This window comes from Acanthaster planci, linkage group LG06 (genome assembly GCF_054643075.1).
Source record: "Acanthaster planci isolate LZ-2023a linkage group LG06, COTS_SCS, whole genome shotgun sequence".
In the NCBI taxonomy this organism is placed as follows: domain Eukaryota; kingdom Metazoa; phylum Echinodermata; class Asteroidea; order Valvatida; family Acanthasteridae; genus Acanthaster; species Acanthaster planci.
Window position 1 is genome coordinate 14,868,729 of NC_141782.1, and position 19,177 is coordinate 14,887,905.

General features: G+C 42.8%; 1 protein-coding gene across 1 annotated transcript in view; it reads left to right on the top strand.

Moving 5' to 3' along the window:
- The window catches only part of ankrd27 (ankyrin repeat domain 27), a 45,631-nt gene that overhangs the window by 8,051 nt on the left and 18,403 nt on the right, over positions 1 to 19,177 (top strand). Inside the window, exons 9-22 of the mRNA XM_022251598.2 lie at positions 631 to 766; positions 1,749 to 1,938; positions 2,157 to 2,287; positions 2,793 to 2,875; positions 3,667 to 3,782; positions 4,134 to 4,226; positions 5,000 to 5,099; positions 6,004 to 6,158; positions 7,238 to 7,369; positions 7,855 to 8,022; positions 9,159 to 9,359; positions 10,490 to 10,609; positions 10,994 to 11,155; positions 11,867 to 12,059. Of these exons, the coding sequence (XP_022107290.2) occupies positions 631 to 766; positions 1,749 to 1,938; positions 2,157 to 2,287; positions 2,793 to 2,875; positions 3,667 to 3,782; positions 4,134 to 4,226; positions 5,000 to 5,099; positions 6,004 to 6,158; positions 7,238 to 7,369; positions 7,855 to 8,022; positions 9,159 to 9,359; positions 10,490 to 10,609; positions 10,994 to 11,155; positions 11,867 to 12,059 (1,980 nt within the window). The remainder of the gene's footprint in view (positions 1 to 630; positions 767 to 1,748; positions 1,939 to 2,156; positions 2,288 to 2,792; positions 2,876 to 3,666; positions 3,783 to 4,133; positions 4,227 to 4,999; positions 5,100 to 6,003; positions 6,159 to 7,237; positions 7,370 to 7,854; positions 8,023 to 9,158; positions 9,360 to 10,489; positions 10,610 to 10,993; positions 11,156 to 11,866; positions 12,060 to 19,177) is intronic.

Sequence of the window (19,177 nt, forward strand, 5' to 3'; positions counted from 1 at the left end):
ATTTTTTTGGTTATCTTTGATAAGTCGACCACAGTTTTGGCACATGCTATGAGAAGAGACAAATTTGGAGATTTTGAAGCAGAAGAAAAAGTCTAAAATCCATAAATAGTTAATTAAGGACACCTGTTACCAAGCCTGGTTAACAGGCTTTTATATGAGCTCTCATGTACACATGTTAAGGCATGTGTTTGTTTGGATCCAGTAAGATTAATATGTACCAGGTAGCTGGGTTTGCTTTATTTTTAGAAAGAGCATTCTTACGTATGGTTTTTGTGTAAACTGAACAAAGTATAGAGCTTCAAAAACCTAAAACCCTTACTGACATTGGAGGCTTTCTTTTCTTTAAATCATACAGCTTGTTAATCTTTAAGTTCCCCCATGTTCATTGACATGTGCTTGGAGTTTGCATGTACCGCCAAGGATGTTTTTGGTATGGGATTGAAAGGGCTGACAAATAGAGGAGACAAACAGATTTTAACACAATATTTTGTGCTATATTGAATTGTGCACAGTATGCCTGGGTCTTTCGAAGCACTAGTTCAGAAATTTGGGAATCCTACTCTAATGGACTGGCATCCCTTGAGGAGACAGGAAGATGTTGACCTTGTTTTTTCTTGACTTTGTCTTCAGCTCCGGCGATGTCTTCTGACGACCTGCTTCCCTTGCTGGTGTACCTTGTGGTGAAAGCTGACATCCCTAACTGGTTGGCCAACCTCACGTTCATGATGAACTTTCGTTTCTCCAGCTTTGCTGACGGGGAATTCGGGTAAGTATCAATCCTCTCCTTCACTTTTGGGGCTTACCGATTCAGCAATGTTACCACTTAACACATCAAGTACTTTTCCTGGATGTTGTGAACCGTCTTTACCCGGTTGTTTTTAAGGCAGATGGGACTCAAACCTACAGTTTTCCTGATGTGAATGTAGCTTGAATTGTTTTAAGAGAATTTTAAGAAAATGCAGTTGTACCTTTGTCAAGGATAGGATCAGCAGCAAAGCCAAATTTGATAGAAATGGAAATGAGCTAATTGCCGAGGTAGAAAGCCAGACGGAAGACGGTCTGTTAGAAAATCTGGCTAGACTGTGAGCACGCAATAGAAGAACACAAAGGCTGAATAGATGATGGGAGGGTAACATATAATGGAGCATGGTGACATTAATTGGGTGCCCAGGGTTAAGTATAGGGACAGATGAAAGACTGACAAAGAAGTTTTCTGTAGACTGACCTGGTTGATAGACAAGCTGACGTAACATTCATGCTTGAGACCTGACCTTGCTGTGCACAGCAAAGTGCCACATGTGTGCAAAACTGGGGGACTTTCTTGTATTGGTCAACCACAGCTCTTTGAAACAACGTCTCGGTTAAACCTTGTGGTAGCTGGCAATCGCATACAATCTGAAGCTGTCCGGCCTTGGAATGATCGACCTGCCTGATCTTGTTGAAACAGTGAGCAGGCTCCTCAGGGCCTGTTTTTTTTTCATGCTATCCGGATCGCAATCAGTTATCCAACGTTGGTTTGCTGATACCAGAATCCACCTAATGGATAGTACGAACCCGCTTTGGGATCACTGACGGAGATCCAGATCACTTTGACTCACTTTGACAGCTGTTGTGTTTTATTGCACTGGGCAAAGGCTTAGAGCCCAACTAGTGTTGGGGTAGAGTTCTATAGGAATAGGGTGAGGCCACGGTGTGACAGGCCCTCATTGGAAGAAGTCCTGAGTCAGTTTTGTTCTTTTCTCCATCAGATTTTATTTGGCCTCCATTGAGGCTGCTGTAGAGCATGTCAAGATGGGTAACATGAGCAACGTGGTGATAGGCGCGGCCAATCCGCAGAAGCTGCACGTGCTGCGCAAGATGATGTCAGCGGACAGCATGTGGCAGAACATAGACCAGAATGACGTAGTTGACACGTCAGCAATCGACGTATTCTTCCAGGTTGGATACTGTTCCTGCCACACTGGAATATCTGAATACTGAATCTGAATATATCCTAAGTACCTGACTGCTCAACAGATTGGCTGTTACTTATTTGCTATGATATTGTCCACGGTGTTTCGTCCGTTGGAGGTTGGAAATTTTATCAAGCCATGCTGGTGTACAATGTGCCCATGACAGATTTCTCAACATCCTCAAACCTTTTTGCTGTGTCCCAGCATGCCAGGGAGGGTCACACCACCGAAGTGGCCAAGATGCTGGAGCAGAGCTCCAACGATCAGAGCTGGCTGCTAGACCAGATGTGCCACCCGCTGTGCGGCTGTGACAAGTGTGAGGAGCTGGTCGCTACGTGAGTAAAAGCACAAGGGCCTTCAAGCCGTCTGCATGCTGATCTAATAAGTTTGAGGAGAGAGTGTACATCTACAGTAGCTGGTAGAAATCAGTCATTTCAAGAGCCATCAATATGTCTTTGTAAACATCATTATATCTTCTCGTAACAATTGTAAATGTGTGGAATAATTTTTGTCCGTGGTTTGAAACCTGTCTGGTTGCTGATAATGGCCTGAGCCTACATGACTCTCCGAATTCATCAGTATTGCTTTGGCTAGAAAGTAAAAAATGATCAAAAATTGAACATGGAAATTCATTTCCAGTGTCATCATCAAATCAGATCAATAAATAGTTACCATTTTGGAGACTTGAGATTGAAAACTTCCTCAGTGTGGGAGCTTATAACACCATTTCCGTGTGGTATTTCAAAGGGTTGGTGCTTGAAACCCCACTCCGGTGAGCTAATCCAGAAATTAATTATGAAGAAATGAACATCATTGTTCAATTATTTCTTTGTTGTTCAGGAAGCGAAACGATCCACGGGCTGTCACAGCATCATCTAGAGATGATAGGGGCTGCACTGCCATGCATGTAGCAGCCATGTATGGTAAGACTTTCAAGTGAATATTATTGGCACTTCTTGAATCAGCCGGTTTGTTAGTGTAGCTGTGCTTGTTTTTTTGTACCCTTTACCAATGTTACATTGCAGACTACAACTGAAGGATGAAGTATACATGGAAATGAGTGGCAGGATGTAGGAACCCAACTACACAAGCATATAGAGGAAGCTATTAACAATAACAAGAACATTACCTTAGCCATGCTGTATTCAACAAGATACTGTGTGATTTACTGTAGATCTTAAGGTAAAGGACTACTGAAATGGGAGTTATCCTCAAAGGCCGCCACCTTGTAGGAAATGGACAAGACAAAATACCTAACGTGAAATCAACTTACCAAGAGAACATAATGCAACAAATATTCCAAGAAATGTTGTTTTGCTTGACAATGTACAACATTACGCATAATCGTAACGGAGCGTCTAATAATCCGGAGTGGTTGGAACATTCCATTCAGAACACTGTGTTCTCAGTCAGGAACATGCGGTAGTTCTGCTGGGAACAAGGGGCTCCCTCCAGAATGCTGTCCCAACACAGACTATGCACAAAGCTCACTGTTCTCGCTAACACCTGAGCATTCCGATGGAACGCAAACATTCCTGACTGCTGAGATGCACCCTCAACCTCATCTGTTTTGAACGCGAACGTTCCTGACTGCCGAGATGCTCCCTCAACCTCATCTCTTCAATGTCCATGTCCCAAACCTAGTTTGCTGCTTTTCACGAGAATAATTTTTTCTACCCAATCAACTGTGCGGTACCTTATATACATCCTACAGGTCATACTGACGTAATCAACGTCCTTATACTGAGAGGTGGGGACATCAATGCTACTGATTACCACGGCTCCACACCGCTTCATGTAGCATGCAGTCGAGGCCAACAGCACGTCACGGTATTTACTATCATTATAAAGTCTCTGATATATGGTCAAAATTACACTTGATCATTACGTGTACAGCCACTTCCATTAACTTGTGTAAGCTTTAATATTGTGGCTGATTTTTCCATGGTTACCACGATACCCAACTCTAAAATACTGTTCTACGAGTAAAAAATCAGGGTACCAGCTACCTGTACTGTGTTGACCTCATGAGTGTTCATTTTTATGTTTTGGCGGGGGGCAGACTTGTGATGGGTCACAAAATTTACCGTTTTGTTTTAAAAACATTTGGTAGAATTTATATCTAGCAGCAACCGTTTGGAGTAGTTGAACCGAAACTACCCTGCTTCTCTTCCTTTGTAGTTATTGCTGTTAGATGAAGGAGCTTCAGTGAATATTGAAGATAATGACGGCAACACCCCTCTGCATCTCTGCTGTGCCAATGGCCATGAAGAGGTACGTTCCCTCTCTCTCCTTCCCCACCAAAAAAACAGAAAATAGTGCCAGTAGACTACGGAGAATTCCCACCACTGTGGTGACACCTCGCTGGCATTCATGGCGCCTGTGGCACCTATGTTCTGAATGCTTGAGGCACATGTACATTTTTGCAAGTAGCAACACCTGGTGGTCGTTTGTGTTTCTTAAAGGTACAGTCCATCACTAAACGGTAATATTAAAAAATTTATTGTTGACGAGTGTACTTGGTTTAAAGATGGTTATGGGGAGGTAAAACTCCCTGTGAAATTATTCTTGTTAGCAAGCTGTCATTTGGAAGCAAACTAAAGAAGGCAAATACCGAGGATTCAGACACATTTTTGGAAATTGCCACCACTAGTTAGCTGGTAATTCAACCAAGAGTTGACGTGACATACATGTGTATGGTTACCATAATTTGTTGGTTCAATGCTCGACATGTTGCTGCCTTTGGCTAAATGAGAACGTGCCCTAGGCACTGAATTCGGACGCAATTCTCAAACATGACTTTGCAATTTATGATTGGAAATCTAGATCTTAGAATATTGTTTTTCTCGTAGAATACAGCATTCACTGGGCTGCACAAAAGCAAATGATGGACTGTACCTTTAATGCATAGTTTGTTTTGAATTGATGTTTGACATCTTTCTGTTAAAATTTCTCATTAAACAAAAAAGGACATTTGGGATAAAAGTCTGTGTTGATGCCATTGAACTATCGCTTGATGTTAGCATTGATTTTGAATTGATTCCTAGTGTGTCAAAGCAATGATGTACAGCAGTCAGTCTGTTGATGTCAATGCCGCCAATTGCCAGGGCGATACACCGCTACATCTCACCACCAGATGGGGATATGGTAAGCTACTGGTGTTGGGCTTCACCATCAGCCTTTTTTTTAGCGATTCCAAGACCGGGGAGTGGGGGGGGGAGTTGTGTTAGAAAGTGCTCATTGGTGGAGTTGTGACTGGGGCAAGCACCAGTCGGTCACTTTTCAGTTGGTATAGACAGTGAAGGGGGGTTGACAGGGTTTTGCCTCTCAACTTGAGTCAGAATAGCTTACAAGCGACTTGTGGTGAAGCAACGATTGGATTACAAACCTTGTCAGTGGCTTGCTTAGCAGTGTGTGGTATTACCTAGTTCATGTGACATTGTTGCAACTTTTGCTATGCCCACTTACGCACTGCAGCATTGGAAGCCTTGTGTAGTAGTGGGCAGTTGCATATTTAGCCAATGGGTAGCGCTCACATGTATGATACAGTTGCTTGTAAAGTAGACTAAATTAGACTTAGTGAGGTTACCAAAATAACCAGTCATTGTTGTTTCTTAAATTTCACACTGCTTTACAACCAATGAATTTGCTCATCAGTTTGACTTCATTAATCAGGAGAAGTGAGAAATAGGTTTGTGGGTACACCATGGAAAAATTTCATTAATCAGCCGGCCATGTTATGGTGTATTCCTCTCATACTGAGATCTGAGCACACGTAGCGAATATTGTGTGAGTTAATGCACAGCCAGCCAGTGTTTAATCAACTGTCTTGGACTGGCCATGTGACAGGCTCTTGACCAATAGGAACGGCTAAACTGTTTCAGTTTTGTATTATATGAATAGTTATTCATCTTAAATCAGTTTGCAACACATTTCTTTATTCTATCAAAGCGGGACGAGGAGACCACATTTCATCCATCATTGCGCACATCCTTACCCCGTGGCCACTTCACCATTTCTTCTCGCCCACTTCTTCTCTTTTGTGCCGTAGAAAGCCTCGTCAAGATCCTGCTGGAGCACGGAGCATCCGTCGAAGCCCGCAACCGAAGGAAGGAGACGCCCATCATGTGCTCCTACAACGTCAACGTCAGCAGGAGCCTACAGCAAGCCAGCCAAAATGCAGACGGAAAGGACAACTACATTCAGGTATTGATGCTCATTCCCCCCCCCCCTTTTCAGTGTCATGTCACTTCAGAACAACCGATTGCCTGATGAAGTGCACTTTGAGAATGTACTTTAATTTAAAGTGACTCTGGATAGATGGGATGGAATCCCCTTTAGTATTTTCTTTTGTATCGTTGCAGTGCATGTTTGTTCTTGCCTGGCCCTCAGGTGGTGTTCTGCAATCATTTTGACACCATTGCCATGAACGGTGGACTCACCGTTCTTTTAAAATGCTTATTTTTCAATGCGTGAGGGCCAATGTGTGAGGACAGGACCTATAAATTAACCTGCCATCAAAAAGAAACCTCACATCAAACCCATGGTCCCACTAAATTTAAACTTCAGAGATGTACTCATGTTAATGTCTTACATGTTTCAAAAAGATTGAAGATAGGATAGCTGAGATCTCAGTGGCTGTGAGATGGCCTGAAAAAACCTGTTTTTTTTTAAAGCATCTGACTTCATGTTGGCAGATTAAGCATATGTAATAGCATCAGCATATTTGAACTCATTAAGAATAAGTTGGCGCTCAGTTGCACTGAAAGGGCAGTGTTGTAGTTGAAAACTTTTCATGTACCAAATTTCTTGCCTAATTTTGAACTGGTCAGGAGGAAATAAAGCCGGAGAACACGGGCATTGGTAAATACACAACGATAAGATTACAAAATAAAGGGTTGACTTCTGACCATCACCGTTTAATGGAAAATAGGTTTTTAGGATGAAAGCACTAGAAAAGTCCTTGACCAAATACTTTTCAGGCACTTTTCTCCTTGAAACTTAATTTGTACCAAACAGAGAGTGTCTAAGTCTTCAATTTATTTTGTAAACTTACCTTTGTGCATTTACTATCATATGTCCACTGTTCTGTCTTTGCTCCCTTCTAGCCTAAGTTCAATATTTGGCGGTGAACTTGGTCAATACTGTGAAAGGGCCCATCTCAGGCATTTGTATTGATCATCTTACGCGGCCTTCAACACTCTTCATTTTGTACTTGCTCCTATGGAATACCAAATTATGCAGTTGGGACTCTATGCCTGTATTGTCTTTTCTTTGTTTTGCAGGCCTCTAGTCCCCCCATAGCGTCCTCCTTCAGCCCGCCCGACAGCACCGATTCCTTCACCACAAGTTTTGCCAAAACAGCCAGCAGAACGAGACCGCGATCGAGGAGGAGTTCCTCGCCGTACAGTAAAATGGTGAGGGACACCTGAACCTTGATCTATCTGATGACATTCCACGGTCTCATTCAAAACCTTACAAAGCCTTGTTTGTGAAAAGCTAGAAAATCAGGTTAAGAAAATCGAATGGGAATTTACACTTGGGTAATGTTAAATACGGTATCATGCTGTAAGTCTTCAGTTTGGACTTGATGTTTGCTTCCATTATCTTTTTTGTGTTTCCCTTTAAGGTACAGCCAAACAGTATTTGAGATCACAGGATAAGGTCCATAAAGGATTATCAGATTTAATGGATGCTCTGTAAAGCCGATCTGTATTCATTTTTTTTGCTTGCTTGAGGCATCTGTATTGGAAATTGAAAAGAAAGGATCATGACACAGAAATACACATGATTGGTGTTGTCTCATACTTACATAGCTGAGGCTGCTTTAAACTTCATTGGACAGCAGCCTTTATATTTTGGACGGTTAATGCATAGAAACATAATTTTGTTCTGGTAACAGGTTGAGAAGCTACTCAGGTCAGTAGCGGATGGAGACCTGTTGATGGTCAAGTATCAGCTGGGGTGGCTGAGCGATACCGATGAGAGCGACGACGATGAAGAAATCTCATTGGATGCCAAACTCTGCCACCCTCTCTGCCAGTGCAGCAAATGCGCCACCCTCCAAAAGGTACAGGATCAATGACGATATTAAAGTCCCCCCTCCCCCAAGGAAAAACTTCTGTCTGATATCATTGCAGTGCGTGTTGTGTTTCATGCAGAGCCAATACTGTCTTGCAATCATTTTGATGGCAACTGGGCAAAACGTTCTCCTGAAATGCCCATATTTTCAAGAAAAGCCAGCAAAAATTTTAACTTTTCCCGCTGGCATGTGCTCATTGCACTTCAGGAGAGACATGTCTGATTAAAGTAAAACTTCTCAGGAATGGGCTTAAAGGATGTCAGTGCATGCGTGCCAAATTTTGAAAAGATATGTCATGGCATAGCAGAGTTCTTAGGGGTAGAATCCCCGAGGCAGAGAAGGCTTAAAAGAAAGTTCATGTAGGATTTACTCATCTGTAATGCCGTGCATGCATGGGGTGAGCTTATAGCTGTACGGTGATGATCAGGTGAAACATTTGAGACTTGTCTGTTGTCTCAACCTAACCCAGCATTAGCTCATCTCTGGGTCATTCCAAGAGGTTAGGGCACAATTTGTGTTAGCATCCATTGTTACGTTGGTTCGGTAAAAATGAACAGCTATTTCCCTACATCTGGCTTCCTAATTGACATTGTTATACATCTTGCAAGGCGGAATACAGAGGTGTGTGTGATTTTTACAGAGTAAATGACCTACTCTACAGGTCATGACAGACGGTAAAAGTTACCCATGTAACAAGGACACCGTCACAACTTGTGCCCCATCCTCCTGGAATGACCCCTTTAGACTAGCACACTGTTACCATCTCCTGTGATTCAGAGGCAAGCTTTGCGCTAGCAATCTGCTGCTCTGGAATGGTCCGGTGTCTTCCTGACCATTCTCGTACATCATGAACTAGATGTGTACCAGTCCAGGGGGGTTGTCTCACATATTAGGCTCTGCAAGAACTTGCCTTGAGATAGCAACAGCCTTCAAGTTTGATCTGCAGTGGGGTTGTTAACGACACAAGATTTGAACACCAAAATTCATGCTTCGTATGAGTATCTACTGATATCAGCCTCGAGGGTGAAAGTATATTGGCTATCCATTCAAGTAAATGGGTTATTCATAGCCTGGACCAGTTTCAGTAAGAGTACCACTGATGAACGTTGTATGTTTTTTCACAGAGAACTCTAGTATCCTCTTCAGGCCTCAGTGTCAACTCCTGTAACTCTGAAGGTTTCTCCCCCCTACATGTGGCGGCCGTACACGGGCACGATGCCATGGTGTCACTCTTCATACGCAGAGGGAGTAACATCAATAGCCGGAGTGGCGGCAGCCAACAGTGCACACCCTTACACCTGGCTTGCCAGTACAACCACCCGTTGGTGAGAACATGTGACATACTTGCAGATTTGTCGGGGGCACGTGGCCTAGCAGTTTAGGGCTTGTAGTTCGCGATCATGGGGTCTGGGGTTCGAATCCCAGACCTGGCTGCATGTTGTGATCTTGGGCAAGGCAGTTATTCCTTACGTGCCTCTCTCCACCCAGGGGTATTTGTGGGTATCTGTGAGGATAGAGATAGGGTCTGTTACACCTGAAATGGCAGTACTGAGTTGTATGCTCCTCAGTGAACTGAGATGGTTACAGCCAAGTTCACATGTTGCAAGTCTGCAAAGTCTGAAAAACAGAAGTGTTAGATACTGTATGCCTTAATAGCCCTAACAGTCCTTAATCCTTCAATTTCAACGTGATTTTACAAACAGCCTTACGGGGGTTAGGGTTAATGCTCTGATATTAAATCTGTGTCCATGTCCGGAAATGGTACTGTTGATGTTCTCAGTTTCAGATATGGGTCAAAATCCTCATTCCTGTCCTCATTTAATGCACTCTGTCAACCTGTCATTGTTGCTTTGGTTTGAGCTCTACTCCGCTACCTTGTATTCCAGTGTACTTTGGGGCCCAGTTAAGGACTCCATTATGACATTTTGCCTCCTAGAATTTCATAGCTTAAATCCACCTCGTGGGATAAGGATTTTGAACAAGGGGCTGCCCAGCTACTGAAATTGGGCTTGAACCTTGCAGACTGTGTGGGGACCAGTTTCATAGCTCCACTTACTAGTCCACAGAAAATGAAATGTGTCCCCAGTGTAGCAGGAAACTTAAGTTTTGGTTAGAGTGAAACAGCTTGTTTGCAGCTCTGGCCTATTGCCATTGCTTCTGCGTGCATGAAGAGTTCTATTTTGACTTCTTTTTGTGATTTTAGTGATTTGTTTGACACTGTAACTTATGCAAACTTGGAGAAACACGTATACAGGAAAAAGTGAGAAGAAATGACAGTTATGTTGCCTGCTGTTCTTATAAAATTATACATGAGTAGTTGGTGTACCTCTTTTCTATGCTCGCTGGTCATGGTCCTTCTGTGGATAGAGGCTCAGAAAATAGGGCTCTCGGCAGTTGATGATGTGGATGATGAGAGAAAAAAAACAATGTGCCAATTTGTCTGTGTCCATTGCAGGTAGTTATTCAGCTGCTGCAGCATGGTGCCAAGAGCAACATAAAGGACGCCAGGGGCAACACCCCGCTGCATTACTGCTGCCTGAACGGCCACGTCAAACCTGCAAGATTCTTGATCAAAGTGAGCCAACTTTTTTTGGCCCGGGATTTACCCCTGAAAGATTTGAGTTACATGTGCCATGATTTTGTGCGAAGAATCGGTGCATTGTCTGTGACAATGTAGCATGTTACTGTCTATGGAGTTGTTAATGGGTACATAGAGTGAAATGCTTTGCACAGTATTTGCTGGGTTCTCTGTTGCTTTTCATTTCTGTATGCATTTCAAGGAGACCACTCAGCTCCTGACTTCTGAGTCGCACTTTGTGCTGAATATAGAGAAATTTATCAAGGTGGACACCTTCCAAAGTCTGTGCATGATGCCTCTCAAACACAGCTCTGGCGACTTCTTACTTCTTTGTCGGGTCAGTGGACATTTCACGACGACCGATAATTCTTTTGCCCGCAGCACGGTGCCAACGTCAACCAAACCAACCACCGGGGCAACACGCCCTTGCACGAAGCGGCCCGATGGAACTTCTGCCAGGCCGTCCGATCGCTGATTGAGGAGGGCCGCGCAAGCCCCTTCGCCCGGAACAAGGCTCAACTAATGCCCATCCAGCTCACCCAGGTAGGTGTGCCTGTCGTGCCCCCCCGGCAGGACCAGTTGACATGGCTGACAGTGCTCTGCATTCTGGGCTTCCTCTGCACCTTGGCTTCAGACTTCAGTTTCACAAATCTAATTATCGCAATAGAGACACTGTGGCTTAATGGAGCTCCACTCATGCCAACATGCACATCAAAATTGTCTTTCATTAGGCCAGTGGTTTTTATTAATTAGTACAGTGCACATTTTATGTGTACTGGTACTTTCAATTTTAACAGAAATCTTACAAATAAAGTACCCTATTTACTTGAAATTAAACAGACATAGATTATCATCTGATTTACACTTGAAATTTTGATAAGACCTCAATTCATTTAAGCACACACATAAAAAAGTCACAGTTCGTGGATGACCTTTTGACCCTTAATGTGACCTGAAAACGCGTTGTCCAGTTTTGGCAAATTTGGTGTCAAAAGTTGAACAAGACTTCAAAGAAAAAAGTTGTGAAAGGACATTTTGATATTAACAGGGGTTTGGAAGAAGTGGAAAATTTCCGTGGGGTTGTCACTGTACTGTAGTCTGTATTGGGTAAAGTGTCATAAAATGATAACCATCAGAAAATTTACCTCTTCCCTGATGCATTTCACAAGTTGTATACTGAAAGATTTCTGTGATCTTGCTATTGCAGAAGGAGTAATAAAATTAATTTCAATTCTGTTTTTGGATTGAAACTAGAATGACGATGTAGTAAAAATCCTACGCCATGCAGCTTTGACGGCCGATCATGATCTGGAAGAGGTCAGCTCACCCGACCCCGGGTCAGATGTCACTGACGAGCCAACCAACTCCCTACCTTCACACGTTGCATCCCATCCGCTAGCTAGGCAAACAGCGAAGACGACCAATGAAAGTTCACCCCCAAATCTTGGTAAGTGCATATGCCACCTTTTGGTTTTGGACAGTTCTTGTGATATGACAGTCTCAATATTGATGCTCAAATGTACAGGTACACCTGTTACATAATATGATCATCCATATTTTTCCCTAATGTCTTGCATAGCCCAACAACATTTCCTTCTTGTTTGCATATGAACCGTATCACAAATAAGCTTATTTCATTGTTTTATGAGGGACTGAAGAAGCCACTTAGAGAAGCAGGGACATATCCAGGAATTTTTTCAGTGGGGGGAGGGGGTCAGGCCCTTTTTTTTTTAATGCCTGATTGTTATGGACATTCAGACACATTAAAGTCATGCATTACATAGTTACTGATGTACAAATAATAACCCTTATAGAATGTCATCTTTTTCATTTTACGTAAATCGTTATTTCATTGATTTGTCCGGAATATGGAGGGTTTCCACTCCCCCTCCGCAGATCTGCACCAGAGCAGAGCCACAAAAACAATATGCATAAGTCACAAACATTTATAAATCCATCTACAAAAATAACCAGGAGACTGTTAAGCCTGGTTTCCATATGGTCGTTTGTAACGCAAGACATCAAGACACAGACAGTCGCAGAAGAGATGCGGCGCAACATCATTCCACCCAAAAATTAAACAAAATGGCTTCTAAAACTTGGAAAATCTTTGCCAAGAATGCCATTTTTAGGTGGCAGTGTTTCCTCTTGAAGCTAAACTGATACTCCAGTTTAATTGAATTTGTTAAAGGTCAGGTATTGTGTTGACGATGGGGGCTACAGATGTAGTAATAAGGAGAAAATGGACAGAATGAGTGGTACTAAGCGAGAGAAACATCGTTGTATGCCCTCATGCCAGCGTGCGTGTTTGTATAGGCCTACTCAGTGACTTGACGCAGACAGTCTGCAAAGTTGAACCGGTATCAACTTTACCAATCTCTCTGGGGCTGGTTTGCGTTATCGGCAATACTTCTGTTTGATATGTTTCCATTTGTCTGCTTGGCAGTTTGCGTCTTGATTGCATTGCTCTCTGCGTTTCTTACGTTGATATGGAACCCAGGCTTCACTGGAAGCAGATTGCTTATGGAATGGAAGCAAATGTCATGGGAAAATCAGCCAGTCTAAAGTGCCTAGAAGAAATACAAAGAAGTTGTGTCGGTTGTAAAAGTTGTCATTAGCGTTTGAAATACTTGGGGAAACAAAGAACTCATTTAACTCTGAATCTTAGAAGTTAGGGTTTGTCCAAAACCCATAAATGGCCACCCTCAGCTTGCCTTCTCTGTCACAGTTTGCTGTGAGGGTCACTTTAAACCACTTTTCGCCCCCTCATACTTCGCTGAATATTACCGCAAAACGCTTGGACTGATTACAATTAATTTGATAACCTTTGGTTGACTCGGGCATCGGAACCCACCCCTGGTACTCTTGCAACTTGCTCACACGTTTCCAATTGAGGGGATGCTGAGATGGTTTATAATGAGTTCCGGACAGCACGTGCCCAAGGCCCTAATATGTCTCAACAGAGAGATTGGCAAATCATGTGCCGGAGCAGGAGATCGGCGAAATTGCTGTTGAGATGCTAATCTACTGAGAAGAGCTACATGTACAACCCCCCCTCCTTTGGGCCACTAATGGTCCCAGAAGATTCCTCTTTGATTCCTCGGTTCTTTAATGAAGAGGTAGGTCCCCCCCGGGGAATTCAACTGGACGTGAAGTATCATCTATCGCAGTCATTGGATGTATGAGATGTGGAAGAGAATTACATTAAGTGCTTTCAGATCAGCATGATTCCGATATGAAATTCATGAATCATGTAAGGCTCCTTAAATGATAACCGCTTGTTGTAGATTTATTGAACAGGCTTCCTTAACTTGATACTTATCCAACCCCCAACCCCCGAAAAAAAAACCCAAATCACTCAATGCTTGCTGAATTAATCGATTGACAGTTAGGGCTGTGTTGAATATTCAAATACATGTGTTTGATCAATTATCACATGCTCAAATGTTTATTTTAAAAATTGAATATATTGAGCTGAAAATCAGTGAACTAAAAAGGGAAAAAGTTCATAATTTTGTCGCGAAAAGGCACTCTTAACAGCCTCTTACAAGCAAACTTAAGGCAGCTGACTCACATGCTCAGCAATGCCAGAGAAGTACCGGTAGCCGTACCGTTCCTTCCAGGTTGTTCTGTTTTACTCTGTTGCGTGTGCGATCTCGCTGGGGCTGAGGGAAGACATCGCCAAGTAGGGCCAAACATGAGCTGGACTCCACGCCTCCTGCAAGGGGGCGGACCCCTCTCCTGAAGCAGAACAAGAGAGTCCACCATACTGCATAGGTTATGTGTCCACTGGCTGGAATTTGATTCCACTGAATATTTGAATATTGGACTGAAAGGAAGGAATGAACGTTCCAGTATCACTGACGATGAAATTGTGCTTCAGCAAGTCGAGGGTAACGTTATTTGGAAACTGATATGCATCTTGTAAAGTGCATCCTCCATTAAGGAGTCAATAAGCTTGCTGCTGCAGCACCGCAGTGCATGTACATGTATGCATTTTAATCTTTGTGGTAATACCTGCGGTTGACAGGGCCAACCGTCTGCGTGAATGGAGATATCTTCACCTGACAGACACAAAATCACCCCACGCCACCATGTACGGAATACAAGAATCCATTTCTTCCATTTTATATTATCTGCTGACTGCATCATTTTGGTGAGCATTAGGCAGCATCATTTGCCGGATGGCGATTCCGCAAAAGTGGAACTTCTGTGAAAATGCACTTGGTGTGGTTTAGTGGAAAAGGTTTGATGGCCGATGGGGTTCTGTAGGTTAAAAGATTTAAAATGCATAGAAAGGGCTTTACAAACTCATGTCTGTGCACAGGGGTATATGTACATGTACATTACACATGTAAATTACAATGAACGGATAGGTTGTTAACCAGTTGTGGACACTGTTACTCCCCAATGATTTATTGTGCCAATCCTGAGCATGGCACCATTCTTTTGGCAAAACTACTGGCTTGTCAAAAAGACAAGGTGCCACAACAATATCAAGGAGCGGTATTTGCTACAACACTCAGCCGTGGCACACGGACACCTAAGGTTCCACACATGGTCAACCTCCACGGACCAGTCAGAGTCAGTGTACAGTATGTGCACATGTGTACGAGCTCAACGGGGATCACTTTAGCATGGACGGGTGCAGACATCACCTGGCGCTACACACACAATTGGCCACATCTTCAAACATCCTCTGTGTAACATGCTCAGGAAATCACTGTTTGTCCACAGCCCGGGAATAGATGAAGCAATAGATGAAGGGAGGGGGGATGCTTTAGCGTTTGTGTCTGGCCATTCCCCAATCTCATCCCTGTGGGGTGTCAAGTAATGCAACCCCCACGACTGCCTTCTCTCCCACTCAGATAGTTTTGCACATGCATGTATACTTGTATGTCAACTACATATGCGGTAAGAATGGTCTAGTGCCCTGATGTGCATTAAAATGAATGTTCAGGTTTGCATGCAGTGTCTGGTATATACACAGGGTCAATTCCGATTAATGTCACAGATTAGAACACAGGACTTTTTTAAAACTTTTCAAATCTTTTTACTGTCACAAGGTTTAGTTAATTATTGAAAATTTTAGATGCAATAAAGTAATGCACGCTTCAATGAGAGTAACCCAAAAGAAATGTCAAATAGCTTGTTTTCATGTACAAGGGATGGAAATTTGCTGAGAATGTGCTCCCAAGTAGAACTCGGGCAGTGTTCCCTTTAGTAACAATTCCGTGGCCTGTTTTCTGACAGCTGCTCGGTTTAATCGTGAGTCCAAGCCCACACTGACAACTTGATCTGTGACGCGGCGTATCTTGTTGACCCACAAAGCAACCCGCCAACCATATGTACATGTAGATGACATGTTGCCAAATGCACGTGTCTGCTGACACCAGAGATGGGTTAGCGAATTGGGGCCCCTGAGGCAGTAAGATGTGGAGTGTCAGTTTGTAAGATCCCGTTTGCAGTTTTGCCCACAGGTTGCCAATTCCAGTCTGTCAATTTTGTCAACTTTTAACATTCATCATGTGAGTACATGTATCACATTCCTTATAGGCCATGCATTACATGTGGCAAAAAGTTCCCTGAGGATTTGCTGTATATGGGCCTTTCATTTTTAGGAGTCCAAAGTGGAATGTGACAGGCCAGCATTTGAAAACTGTTTTCCTGCCCTGTAGGAAGCTTATTTGCATTCCATAATACACGTTGCTTTGCCAGCAGCAAAGGTGAAACACTTAGGCACAAAGTTTGGCCAGGACTTCTGTGCTGACACCGCAACATGGGACATTGCTTCATGTAACAGTGTACACCTACATGTTCTGTACATATACAAGGTATATGTATGTATGAGAATGAAGTATTCAAACTGGCCTAATATCTAATGAATTCTATCCCTTCGGCTGACTTTGCCTGACTTTAATGTTGTCTTGGAATAATTTGGCATGTGGGTAAACTAGGAGATATTTTATGGGTTACTGCAAATGACAGAATTTCTGGTTTCACATGTTCCGTATCAAATTCAGACCTGACCATTTAGTGTGTGACACTTGATATTACTGGTGGTTTGACAGGAAAATGTTAACAGAACTTGATACAGTTGTAAATTGAGAACAGTCCAGACTTAGTCAGGTTAGCTTGAAGAATTGTTTTAAATACTGCACATTTCAGAACCCTGCCATATTGAAATTTAGGTATTTTTGTCCCCCTTGTTGTGTGATCACAAACGTTTTGTCTTCAGAAAGAAACTGTTTTGAAGACAAAAATGTATAGCCTCTTTAAGAAGCTACGTGGATAACCATATGCTTTATAAACTCACAATGAAAAACTGAACTCTGCTGCCGTGCATTTCCCCTTATAAGTGAACCATTGTACAGTGTTTTTGTTTCCCCGTTGAACACCATAAAAAGTTAAAGGTCCACGTACAAGTGGGCATTACTACATGTAGGTATAGGTATACATGTACATACACATGTCACGTATGTTCACCCAGCACTGCCGGTGTGTCAATTTAGTTAACACATGCCTGGGATTGCATGCTGTGGTACATGACATTGGCCGCCATATTTTCATTCCGTCTCTTGTGACCATGGCCTCGAAGTTTGATCGAAAGAGGCAGCGGGGAAGAGCCGTAGCCAGTGTTCGTTACCTGTGAATGCCTTAGTCTTACATGGAGACGCCGCAAGGTGTATTGACAACACAGAGTGCAACATAAACTGTTGAAAATATTTCTTATAGGGGTTTTCCTGGAGATATACCCCACACATATATTTGCAAAGGACGTTTGTAATGGCACACATGATAAAGCCAAAAGTGCAAACGTTGTTTTTAAGTGATATTAAGTTATTTCTATGCAACATCGTCATTTAATGTCCTTATAAGCCAGTACCAGTCCTTACCGGTATTTCATCATAAACTGATTTTTATCGACACCATTAAACCCTACTGAATTTTACACTATTAGGATATCAACTTGACTTTCAGTTTGGTAATGAATTGCTGTGACAGAATAAAATCACAGCATGAACCAGATGTTTAAGTTTCTGAATCTGGCTTTAAAGAATTTACAAGCTAATGACTATACACTTTGGGTATGGCCAAAACCCGGTAATTAAATTAACATCTCCCCACCGCAAAGTACATCTTGAAAAAGCTAATGACCATCAGGATGGCCTTTACATGTAGTTCCGTGCCGGCTTCACCTTTATGGGTTCCACATTCTTGTAAAAACTGGTAAAAATATAATGATTTTTTTACGGGAAGAGAGGAAATAAAAGAATTGTCACTGCTTGAAGGAGGCTACTGTTTTGTTGATGACATAAGATCAATGAATAATAAAGCACTTCCATCATACGTCTCGTTTACATGTACATCACTCAAGTTTGCTGGCATTGAGTGTATGACCCTGAACAGTAAGCAAAACTAAGTTGAGGAAGGAAACCTACGTGGTGTACTTTAGGAACCTGGACAGACAAGTGAAGTACTGGCAGTCCACTGTACATCATTACATGGGCAGGTACGCTGTGCATTAATGTTACAAACAAGCTACCGTACAGGCTAACTGAATGTTAGCCTGGTGCTTGGTTAACATAGCTTAGTATGATTGGTGGACACCATGTACATGTAGATCCTCTTGAGTACATGTAAGTTAACTTTTACCAGCAGAGTTTACTAGTTTTACATGTACATGTTTGTTGGGCTTCAAAACATGCACCGTGGTTAAAGAGGGATTACCAAATACTTGTAGCTAAAATCACAAGCAAATTGGAAAAATGAGAAAGAAAACAATTCAGAAAAGAGAAAAGTCAAAAGCGGAAAACAGGAAAAGGAAGTAAAAGCCATTCCATTACATGTACATGTACCCAGTATAATGCCTCTGTTGATGATATGCTTCTGCTTCTGTTGAGTGCACCCCCCCACCCTCCCCCAAAAAAGAGGTGTCAGATTCATTAGTCAGTGTTAGTCAGGGCTAAATTTTCACTTCAATGTTGTCAAGAAAGGCCTATATGAGGTATGAAAAGTGCCACAGCTGGAATTGGTCCCATTTGTTAGCACTCGAGGTCTGACCACTCAAACATATCAGCGAGAGTTGTTGAAAGACAAGAGCACATTGTGGACGTACGAGTGCAAATTAAGTCGCCCGGAGAGCTCGGCGGGCATATCATCCAGTCAGGCGTGTTTGGGGAAGGGAAAGGCCTTGTTTAGGCTGCACTTGGCTGGCAAAGAGGCCGGTAAATTGCACCCGTCGTCATGCCAGCCGGGCACACCAGGTGCCCCCCCCGCGCCTTTTACCCTCACTGGATTTATCTGGAGTAAAAAAAGGCTCTTCTCCTGGTAAATGGCGAGTTTGGAGGATCCAGCACGGCTGTTATCTCATTGATCTACCTGCTCTTTGTCATGCTGTCAGGGTGAGGTGAGCTACCTCTCCTCACTAAATGGCCTCTGATCTCCTGACAGCAGCTTTCCCGAAAAAAAAGAGGGGATGAGGGATTCAGTCAGTCATGAGTAATTGAAATGGCTGATGGGCTCCTGTGACTAAAGAAAATAAAAACCCCTCTTCCTGACGGA